The 12,470-nt window shown below is 35.1% G+C and overlaps 1 protein-coding gene across 7 annotated transcripts in view; it reads left to right on the forward strand.

Moving 5' to 3' along the window:
- The window catches only part of LOC6033674 (band 4.1-like protein 4), a 351,812-nt gene that overhangs the window by 337,766 nt on the left and 1,576 nt on the right, over positions 1 to 12,470 (forward strand). For 6 of the 7 annotated variants that reach the window (XM_038249854.1, XM_038249853.1, XM_038249855.1 and 3 more), the window contains one exon: positions 37 to 311. The exons of the other annotated variant lie outside the window; for it this stretch is intronic. In XM_038249854.1, the coding sequence (XP_038105782.1) occupies positions 37 to 311 (275 nt within the window). The remainder of the gene's footprint in view (positions 1 to 36; positions 312 to 12,470) is intronic. 7 annotated transcript variants of the gene reach the window in all.

Consider the following 12,470-nt stretch of genomic DNA (forward strand, 5'->3'; position numbering starts at 1 on the left):
TGAAACTTGCTGTGCCCTGCACTTGGACTGGACCAGTCACAGTCGCCAGCCAGTGCGGTCAGTGAATCCGGTGCCGGCGGCAGGACGAACAGGGTGGCCAGCGGGGAGGAGCAGCGGCCGGGAAGACGGCCCTCGCCGGCAGGGGCTTTGCCGTCGCCCAGCAGCCGGTTGCCACGGCGCGGTGGCAGCGGACTGGACATTAGCCGGAAAAATTCCCTCAACGCCAAGCTGGACGAGGCCAACCAGGGTGGCGCAACCAACCGATCGTCCAGCCTGGAACTCATACTGAGTCCCATTATTCAGAGCCGGCGGTAAGTATCGAGGGGGAGTTGCTACAGCTGAAGATTGGCGGAATACTTACCAAATTACATCAAGCCATTCCTTAGAATCACTCAAAATTGTCATGGGACACTTCATACAGCGTGGATTCTACCTATCTATCTATTTTTCAACTCATTTTAAAGTTCCCTCGACAAGATTCTGTCAAAATATTATGCCAACCCGAACGAGTCGCATGGTTATAATTAGTGATTTAAAAAAATGACTCAGTGACAGCTCCTCAAAAGATAAATAATTTAAATTTGGACACCTTGCTGATATCAAATCGACTGGTGCGAACACAAAAAGAAATCGGCCACCCAAAAACACGTGTCCTATCACTGACTTTCAAATTCCCTGCGGGTGGATGACACCAATCACCCGAGTCATTATTTTGGCTCAACACAAACAAATGTCCTGGTCCAGCGTTCCCTCCCCGGGGGGGGGGGGGGGCAAAGTAAATATTGATGGTGGCATTTTGGCCTCGTCACCAGCTCGATCGTGCACTGAATAATTAATTAGAGTTTTACAGGTAAAGCACGGTGGGGTGGGGGAGGTTTATCAACCGGTAAATAAACATATGTGGGAGGGGACAAGTTTAACAGTGTGCAAACAGATAGTTGTGAAAATGTGCAATTTGCAAACCCCCGAGGGAGCTGTACATTTTAAACCACCCACATAGGCTTACAGAGGGGGTTGCTCCACATTTCCACTGATTTTATGTTTTAATTCGAGTTGACAGACAATCAACTATTGATGGAACATCAATAGAATGGCACATGAAACCGATATGGCTATAGTCTTCTATGATGTTGTGCAATTATTGGGTCGAATGTTATGTTTGCTGACAGGTTTGATAATTCAGAATGTCAGTTTAGAGGTCTACAATTTTTTTTAAACTGGAATCGAAACAATTTGTTTGAAGTCTACGCTTGAACTTTAATTTAAAAACAAACGCGACAAGAATTCAGTCATATCCCAGAAAAAAAAACATATGAAGCTGAAACCTTTGAAGCTGCTACTAAAAAAACCTGATAAAATAACAGCTTAGCACTCGTTGAGCTTATGGCATCCAATTTGCCACTTCTCAGACAAAAAAGCCCCACCTTTTCTCAATTATCCCAACTTTGCATAATAAGCGCCGAGGGAGAGATTAGCCGAGAATATCAACGACGAAAACGACGATAATGTGATGGTGTTTTGTTTCTGTTTTGGGAAAAATAAGACAAGAGAATTGTGTCACTTCATCCAAGATTGGCGCCTTCTGCATATGCCTTCATTGGAGAAAGCCTTATTTTATATAAGTAGTGACTGGCTGATTTCGTTCACTGATGCTGATACTGAAGCATCAAAGCAAACTCTCAAGCTTTGGATAACATAAACCGTTTGAGGACCTGCGCGTTAAAGCTGTCTTAATTGGCTTGAACACACTTTTCCAGAAGAAAAAACAATCAAGATATCATTCCTAAAGCCATCTTGGATTTAATAATTCTTAATCATTTTAGTAGTTTATGGGTCAAACTAAAGCTCAACAATCAAAAATAAGACAACGAAACAATTTTTTTTCCTGATTTGATTATCCGAAGTGAAATTTTACCAAGGCTTTCGGATAGGGCGTCCAATTTTCCCGGATTTTGAATTTCCCGGGATACGGGAATTTTTTTTTGAAATCCCAGGAATTACCGTGATCCCGGGAAATTTTTCAAACAGGCATAAAATCTATGTTTTCATTATATTGGTTATGTTTTCAAGCTTAAAATCATAGAATTATCACAAAAATATTAATTGGCTATTATCTACACATCAATCGAAACAAGGAAAGCTGTTTTTAGGTAGCTTAAATTAATATAAAAAAAAATTTTAACCTGTGTCGTGCTTTGGATTTTAAATTAACTACAATTTTAAATTAATTGTGATTACAACTTAATTTGTTTTTTATAAATATATTTCTTTTATTTTTTGTATATGACGTGAATAGAAAAACAAGAAAAATTTCTTTGAAAATGTAATAAAAAAAACAAGAAGCGAAAACAAATAAAATAATACCGATCTATGTAAAATTTAAGATAGGTTTTGAATTTCATGATTAATATAAAACATGTTTAAAAAAATTTGTTTAAGTTAATTCTTCCAGCTGGGGAAAATCGACACTACAGTCAGAATAGATACAGGAGATTCAAGAGCAATAAATTTGGAAATCGATGTACTGATTGTTTAGTTCTTTTCCTGCTTTAATAAAGTCAATCAAAACATGATGCAAAAAATTACATCAACAGCTGTCTTAATTTGATGAATAATAATTTTATGAGATTTATTTTTTCAAATTTAAAATCATAAATATACGTAAATAAAATTTTCAGTCTTTTAAAAATCTATAAAATAAATACAAAATATTTAAAGCGCTACGCATTATGCAAACTAATTTTTTTACAATTTTCCCTAATATCCCGGGCAGACGGTAATGACAAAATTCATGCCATTTCAATAACAAATACTGTTAAAATAACAAAAAGTGTTATGGAATATTCTTGCAAAATCAATTTTAGCATAAGGGTTTAATAACAGTTTATGTTATCATAACAAAATTTGTTATTAGTCTGATATTGGTTGAATGCCAAAACAACTTTGGAATAACACTTTTTGTTAAGGAAGAATATCTTCAACTGTTATTGGGATGATCGGATTAGTTGTTAAAATAACATAAAATAACAACAAAGATTTGTTCGAAGAATAACTGAAAGTGTTATTAATCCAATAAAAAAAATCATATCGACGATTAACAAATCTTGTTATAAATAACATGAAATGTTATTGGGCTAGTATTTTCAAATATCAAAAAAAATTATTCCCAAGTTATTTCCGTCTGCTCGGGATGCCAAATGAAAGCTAATGTATGCCGAGTATTGATTTTAATGCTTTAAAATTCATATCAATAACGATGTTTTCAACTTGTTAACTGTTTCCTCATTAAAATATGAATTTTCAGAATAAAATTTGATTATTTTTTATCAACTTCGGGAATTTTCGAGACAAATTATAAAAAATCCCGGGATTTTCGAGAAATCCCGAGATGGACGCACTACCTTCAGATAATCGAGTCTGGACTGTATTATCGAAAAAATACCACAAATTTAAGTTTTTTTTAAAATATCGGTAAAAATTAAAACATCGAATTTTGGGGAGCATGAGCATGAGCATGAGAGACCACCCATGGTTGTCCTTCTCCGTTGCTGAACAGGACCATAATATCCCATCAGCACAACCGGTCACACGCTTCAACGATCAAATGATGTTTCCCTTATCAACAGCATGCATGAATGCGCTGAAAAGATAAAACATCACGATCATCAAAACTAGAGCCGGTGCGAATAGGAAACAGTCGTTGGCCACCAACGGCGCCCGCCATGTCAGTTTGTAGATCTCGAGGGAATGGGACGGGAATGTTAGTTAGCACAGGCTGCTGCCAAGGGTGGGTTCTATACGATATCCACACCCCCGCGTGTGCCGGAAAACTACTTCTACTTGGGATTTTGTTAGTGGGTAAGGGTAATGGCCAGGATTCAACATAGAGGATGATGATACGACCCAATAATCAATACATTTTGTTTAATGGTGTGATGTATTATGCATTCTCAAGGCAATCAGTCGGAGTATGCGGATGAGACTATTCCCGGTTATTTGGTGATGAGTTTAGCATAGATGATTTAATCTTAGACAGCCGGCTGCGGAAAGATGAAACCAACTAAAATGCGAAAACGCGAAACAGCCCGGATCGAAATACACACACAATCGGGGGGACAACAAAGACGGAAACGGCAACGAAAATCCTGCGTGATGCACACCGTTCAAATTCTCCAACTCAACTCGTAAAAATTAAAACATCGAATTTCATTTATTTTGAAATTGAAAACACACTTTTTAAAAACACTCAAAATTTCCACAAAAAAACGTATTTTCGAAAAAACAATCCAAATTGTAGAATTTTTACATTGAACATTTCAATACTGATAATATATTTTTTGTGGAATACTCAAGAAATTCACAAAACTACAGAGAAAAAACACTAATAATTTATGTTTTTTTATAAAGTGGGTATCAAATGTTCTGATTTATTTTCTTGCATTTCGAAAGTTATAACATTTTTTTTAGAATACAAAAATATATACAGTATGTAAAAAAAGTATTTACACCCCTTGGGCACTATGCACATTTTGTGATGAAACATGTAAAAAATTTAAAGTTTGACAGGAACCTAGTACTACGTTTTGTTCAAAAACTCATGCCAAACATTTTGCTACAAAAGCTCATGAAAAGATGATTTCTATAAAAGTTATATAACAAATACTATTACGAAAATAAAAAAGGCGCAAAAAAAGTATGTACACCTTTCAAAAAATTAACATAAATAATGTTATTTGTTGACAAATCACCATAAATCCAGTCTCCCAACTCCAAATAGGCATCTTTGACTGATTAAAAAAAGAATTTGGATTGAATATAAAGTTTACTAACTACTTAGTATAAAAGTTTATATAACTCCGGAAATTCTATATAAAACTTATCTAAACTTAATTTTGCAAACTTTCAATTTAACCTTATGTCAATATATTTCCATAGAATTGCTAAATAAACATTTTGGAGTGAGTATAACACCGTTTTGGGGGTATTTGTATCGATAGAATAGATTTTTCGTTGGAATTTCGTACCAACCCGGAATTACGTCGTAGGAAAATCCGCCGGCATTCGAACCGGTCCACGATTCACAAGTCAACCTATGTGGAATCGGAAAGGGCATAAAATTTCCGATCTTTTGATACCCATACATCCAGGTTTTCTATAAAACCCACGTTTTTATATACCTGGGCAAAAAGTAAGTTTTATCCACTAGAACAAAAATTACGAAATTCCATACATTTTTGGCAGGTTGCTCAAACGAAACCATAACAACGTTTTTGCCTAGGTATTTAAAAACGTAGGTTTTAAAGAAAACCTAGATGTATGGGTATCAAAAGATCGGAAATTTTATGCCCTTTCCGATTCCACATAGGTTGATTTGTGAATCGTGGACCGGTTCGGATGCCGGCGGATTTTCCGACGACGTAATTCCGGGTTGGTACGAAATTCCAACGAAAAATCTATTCTATCGATACAAATACCCAAAAAACGGTGTTGTACCCACTCCAAAATGTTTATTTAGCAATTCTATGGTAATATATTGACATTTAGTTGAATTAAAAGTTTGCAAAATTAAGTTTAGATAAGTTTTATATAGAATTTCCAGAGTTATATAAACTTTTATACTAAGTAGTTAGTAAACTTTATATTCAATCAAAATTATTTTTTTAATCAGTCAAGGATGCCTATTTGGAGTTGGGAGACTGGATCTATGATGATTTGTCAACAAATAACATTATTTATGTTAATTTTTGGAAAGGTGTACAAACTTTTTTTGCACCTTTTTTATTTTCGTAATAGTATTTGTTATATAACTTTTTATAGAAATCATCTTTTCATGAGCTTTTTGTAGCTAAATGTCTGGCATGAATTTCTGAACAAAGCGTAGTACTAGGTTTCTGTCAACATTAAATTGTTTAGATGTTTCATCACAATATGTGCATAGTGCCCAAGGGGTGTAAATACTTTTTTTACATACTGTATTTGAAATAAAAATAAAAATGATTTTTTATTTTTCATAATATGGGTATAAATTGGTCTGGATTTTTTCGTACATTTCAAAAGAAATAACACGAATTTTTTGAAACGTGAAACTACGTATTTTTTATGTACTAATAATAGTTGCAGGTTTCTACAAAAAAAAGTTTTTTTTATTATTTTTGTAATTTTGAGAATTTTTTCATAAGAACGTAGTTCTCTAAAAATTTTGAGTGTTAAAAAAATGTATCGAAGTGTCTAAAAATATGTGGATTTGTGAAAATTATGTGTATTTCACAACCAATATTGCTTCTATCGAAATGTATGAAAAATTTCCCATCATTTGATACCCGTATTGTAAAACTCTTATATTTTGAGATTTTTTTTTCGAAAATACGTATTTTAGTAAAAATATTGAGTATTTAAAAAAATATGTGTTAAAACTTTCGAATGTATGAAAAAATCCGACCTTTTGATACCCATATTGTAAAATAGTGAAATTTTGAGTATTTTTTCAAAAAATACTTAGTTTTGTGAAAGTAATGAGTATTTTTAAAAACATGTGTTGTCAATCTCGAAATGTATGAAAAATCCGATCATTTAACACATATTTTCTTAAAACAATAATTTTGAAAGATTTTCCGAGAAAAAAATCATTTTCAAAATACAGGAAAAATACGCATTTTTGTGAAAATATTCATGTAATTACAATTGCAATGGTTAATTGACATCATTCCAATTCTAAACCACTATAATTTTTTGAATGTTTCTATGATTTTTTATTGGATTATAGCCAATGTCTCCCATATAACACATGCTATTCTCCTAAAATTGTCTACTGCTCACGAGGAGAGTTATTTTAAACAAAATATCGCCGCCTTCGTGCTAACTTGTCGTACGTGCATTTTGGGTCAAATTCAGTTAAGAACGCCATTTTGTGCTGCTTACAGTGCCTCACCTTTTGACCTTCACAGATTCCCAAAATTCGATTTCGATCCTGAGATATTCTACGAAAACACTTCACATCCCAAGTAACATTTTTTTCCAGGAGTTCTACAAGAGCTCTTCAAGATAGCTACAGCATAGCAGTTTGGACCGCGGTAGGATAAAACTCTCTTCAAGTACTCTTCCAAACTCCTGAAGAAGTTTTGAAGAGAGTTTTATCCTACCGCGGTCCAAACTTCTATGCTGTAGCTATCTTGAAGAGCTCTTGTAGAACTCCTGGAAAAAAATGTTACTTGGGATATGAAAGTAGTTTCAATCTTGTCTTGCTATCTTGTCACTCCCTGAAAATTGCTGTTAGTATGACAACTGCCCAAAGGGATTTCAGGTCAGAACGCATTTGACACACGTACAAGTAAGACTACCGTAAGTACCGTAAACATTTGTAATTATAACTCGGGACTCCAGCAACCAACTTCAACCAAACTTCGGGAAAATGCACTGAATGGGCAGCCAAACAAAACGTGTTTGTGATTGTTTACATTGCGTGCTTTTGTTTTTGTTTATTAAAGGACAAACATTAAGACGCGTTTTTCTCGGAACATCGAAATGGCGGGTGCGACAAGATAGCACGATGACGTCAATTTGGGAATTTACAATAGATCATGTGAGCACAGTAGACTACGGTGCAAAACCTCACTTAGAAAACAAAAAAGTTTTTGGTTGATATAAAACCAGATTTGCAATTTTTTTCCGTTCCTATTTTTTGTATTTTGTTTTTATTCTTTAATATTAAGTATTTTATTTGGATTTATCATGCTTATTTTATGTTCGTTTTTGAAAGTTTTGCGCTACTTCTATAATCTGCAATAATTTTTCCAATCACTTTTTCAGTTTTTTAAATTATTCTTTTTTCTGCAAATAAACTAAGCTTGTACTTTTAAATTGTTGATGTTGATGCAGCACAGATTATCTGAGAACATTTCCCTCTAAAAACAAGTGTAAAACTAGACCCATTATGAGGCTACAAAAACCTTAAAAGTTTTCCACCAATCTCCACTCTGGCAAAGCTCAGGAAGAGGCTCAGAATCGTTTCATGTTTTCCCCCTCACCATCACCATCAGGGCCTGGTAACATTTGCTAGACAGGAAAAAGTCTCCTTTGTTCTACACTCTATTGAAATTACAGCTCATTAAGCTAACTGTTTTCCATAAAACCACCCCCTTTTCCACACCACCTCAAGGGATTTTTCAAGCCCCACCAAAATGGATTCCCTGTTGTTCGAAGTTTTTCCCCCCCGCTCCGAAGCACAGTGGCGACGGTTGCCAAATTGCTCGCAGCTCATGCAGATAGTTTTCCGCGTTTGTTTTTGCAAGCCCGGCTTGCAAGTCGCCCGTTTTACATGGTTTCCAGAATGGCCGAAATGGCCCCACGGACGGATGGATCAAGCCTTGCATGCAAATCCTCGAACGCATGTCCCTCGAAATAGTCACAAAAAGGGGTTGGAAACTCGAACATCATCATCGTCGTCGCCATCGTCAAATTAACACGATTCTTGGGGGAGTCTTTCCAAAAGTGAGGGGTTTGGTTTTAGCTTTTTGTGAAAGTCTAAGTTAAATCGTTTATGAGCAAACCCAATGTAGGATCATCTACCTTGGATTCCAGAAAAAGCTGGGGTGGTAGCAAAGTTGGAGTGAGTTTACAGACTTTAACTCCCTTTATAGATAAAGTTGTGGGTTGAAGATGTTGACATAAGTTGCTGATGCTGAGGAAGAGAAACTTGAAAGGAAAGCCATCAGCGATATTAACTTGAAGTTTCTAATAAAATGTTTTACTTAAGGGTGCTTGTTGGATCCTTGAAGTTGCTAAGGCTGGCAGGGCGTCGACAGAGTATAATCCATTACAAAGGTGAACTTTAAAATTAAATAGTTTAAGTATTGAAAAGTAAGCCAATTCAATTGAACAAATCTACACGTAATTAGTTAAATGCTTATTGCAAATATCGTAAAATAATTAAAAGCATCGCATATTTGGCAACCCTAATAGTTTTTTAATGTTTATCATCACTAGATCAAGATTCACGAATTTGGAGAAAATACTACAAAAAATGATGATTTCTTAAGGTGCACCAGAACATCTGCTTTGTTGAAAGGTTTATCAATGCAAGATACACGATATTATTTTTTATGTCGTCAATTCTTGATTTACTCCACTTTTCTAAACTCACGGATTAAAAGAGGATTTCCAATTTGGCAAATTGACAACTTTTGGTTTTCTTTATATGTCGGAGAACTTTTAGAATTTATCGATCGTTTTTTGTTTAGTTATGTTTTAAAAACATGAAAGCATTGTTTAATAATATCTTCGATTCTCCTGATCAACCAAGACTTCCGGGAATTAAGTTCAGGGACCATCCATAAACCAAGTGGACACATTAGGGGGAGGGGGTATTGCAATTGTCCACGATCCATACAAAAGATTTTTTGTATGGACAATTGTCCACGAAGGGGGTAACAGATTCCCAAAAAGTGTCCACGTGGTTTATGGATGGTCCCTTAAGAGGCTTACCAAAGTAAAAGTCGAAAGTTCTAAATATTTTTTAATCCGGCTGAAACTTTTTTGGTGCCTTCAGTATGCCCAAAGAAGCCATTTTGCATCATTAGTTTGTCTATATATTTTTCCACACAAATTTGGCAGCTGTCCTTACAAAAATGATGTACATACATGTATGATCCCCATACCCGCAGGCAACTTGGTCCTGGAACACATGTGAGCGCTAGGTGAACAATTCGATCATCTTTTACTCCGTAATCTGTACACCCACGTGCATAAGTTTTTTTGCACGAATTTTAGTGCTACAAATACCGGCGCATAGATCAAAATGGGTTCCCTCTTCCCTCCCTAAGCACCGGAAATTTGTAGCGGGTGTAGGGACACATCGCATAGACGCCCTTGCTCCCATCACGTCACTGAGGGTATGGAGCGACGAGAAATTAATAAGCATGCCCCCTCAGTCGAACCTTCATTAGAGAAGCAGGCAATCCACAACTCACAGCGAACGACCAAGGGAACACCCTACCGCGTATTTAGTAAATTGGCGTAGTTGTCTTCATTGGAATGTATGAATGTTAGAATTGATGAAAGGGTTATTTGAAAAAAATAATGGAAAGCTCTCACCAAAAACACGAAATCTTCAAAAACAGCTTCACTCCCTCGTTCACTCCAATCGTAGTTCATCTTTATGGACTATTTAAGTAGATTTGAATAAATTTCAATTGATAAGCTTGATATGAGCCATTTGAAGAATTGTTCAGATTTTTCAGTTTTTTTAGGAACTAACAAATTTTAGTATTTTCGTAATATTTTTACGCTGTAATAAAAATTATACTGCTATTTTAATTGAAAGATATAGTTTCAAAAGAAATAAAAGGAATCAAGCTTTGCTTTATTCAAAATTAAATGAAAGTTATGAAAACATCTTTTAAAAACATTACAGATTTTTGTCTGAGTCCTGTTTATTTTTAACGATTGATCTACAAAGTTGTAGAGCAGACAATTACAAAGAATTTGATATATAGACATAAGGGGTTTGCTTATAAACATCACGAGTTATCGCGATTTTACGAAAAAAAGTTTTGAAAAAGTTGGTCGTCATCGATCATGGCCATTCATGGTCACCCGCGACAGACACGGACGACGAAACAAAGAGAAACGCAAAAAGTAAAAAGTAGCGATATGTTTATAAGCAAACCCCTTATGTCTACATATCAAAATTTTTGTAATTGTCTGCTCTACAACTTTGTAGAACATTGTTACACTCTAAAAAATAACCCTGCAAAGTTAGAAAAAACACGAAATTTTAAAATGAAAAATTTTGTTCTAAATGAAAAAATGACCCTACTGGGACAATGCACAGTGGTCAGAAATCGAAATCTAGCGTGACAAAATTGATAGCGGCCACACGTTAAGATTTAGAGCTTTGGTATCTTGGGGACAAATGATCAGGGTCAATAGGGGCATCTTTTGGTATGGTGGGCATTAGGGTGGTCCAAATTTTAGGGTGGTTCAGAATTTTTATTTTGGCGGGATGACGAGATAGCGCTTTGGTGTCTTCAGAAAAGTTGTAGAGAACACCATTCTGAGCAACTTTGCTGAAGAGCACAAAGCTCTATCTTCAAATGGGAAGTTTCTAGAGCCATTTTTGTAATTTAGGTTGAAGTGTTTATGAAAAAATGAGTTTTTTGAATTTATCAACTCAGGCTTGTGTCGTAGCGAGTTGGTGTCTTCTAGACATTTGTAGAACTTAGCAAAACACACATTTATCTTTCAAGAGAGTAAAAATCGGACCTTTAAAACGAAAGTTATAGCCAAAATACGACGAAAAAGACGCCATTTTGAAATGTGAATAACTTGAAAAAGTGGTGGAGTTTGACCTCGCTCTAAGAAGCATCTGAAAGTACACATTTTAGAGTACATTTTCTGAAAATATCTCAGGGGTCTTTTTTGTTTAACTCATTTAATCTCAATTTGAAAATGAGCATTTTTTAATCGTTTTTTGCCCATAACTTTTGATAGAATTGACCAAAATTCATTTTTCAAGAATAAAAATGTTTATTTTGACAAGCTCTACAATTGTCTAGAAGGGCTCAAAAATGTACAAAATGATCTAGTGGTTGTAAAAGAAGAAACAAGTTTTGGCTGAAATATTTCAGGAATCAACAAAATAATTAAATTTATTCGTCCGATTTTTACTCTCTTGGAAGATAAATGTGTGTTTTGATAAGTTCTACAAATGTCTAGTAGACACCAACTCGCTACGACACAAGCCTGAGTTGATAAATTCAAAAAAACTCATTTTTTCATAAACACTTCAACCTAAATTACAAAAATGGCTCTAGAAACTTCCCGTTTGAAGATAGAGCTTTGTGCTCTTCAGCAAAGTTGCTCAAAATGGTGTTCTCTATAACTTTTCTGAAGACACCAAAGCGCTATCTCGTCATCCCGCCAAAATAAAAATTCTGAACCACCCTAAAATTTGGACCACCCTAATGCCCACCATACCAAAAGATGCACCTATTGACCCTGATCATTTGTCCCGAAGACACCAAAGCTCTAAATCTTAACGTGTGGCCGCTATCAATTTTGTCACGCTAGATTTCGGTTTCTGACCACTGTGCATTGTCCCAGTAGGGTCATTTTTTCATTTAGAACAAAATTTTTCATTTTAAAATTTCGTGTTTTTTCTAACTTTGCAGGGTTATTTTTTAGAGTGTAACAATGTTCTACAAAGTTGTAGAGCAGGCAATTATATTTTGCATTATATTAGCAGACAATATCAATTTTGTCACGCTAGATTTCGGTTTCGGACCACTGTGCAATGTAGATTCGGAAAGTAATTTTTACAGTCGAGTAACGGAAAATGGGAGAATTTTTAAAACTTTTTCAGTGTTTTTTTCGATGAAAAATACGTTTATTCGGAATTCTGAGTACGCCATCAAATTGGACGTCTAATTTTACATAAAGTCCCTTTGACACCAAATTTCTATCTCATCACCAAA

This window comes from Culex quinquefasciatus, chromosome 1 (assembly GCF_015732765.1).
Source record: "Culex quinquefasciatus strain JHB chromosome 1, VPISU_Cqui_1.0_pri_paternal, whole genome shotgun sequence".
In the NCBI taxonomy this organism is placed as follows: domain Eukaryota; kingdom Metazoa; phylum Arthropoda; class Insecta; order Diptera; family Culicidae; genus Culex; species Culex quinquefasciatus.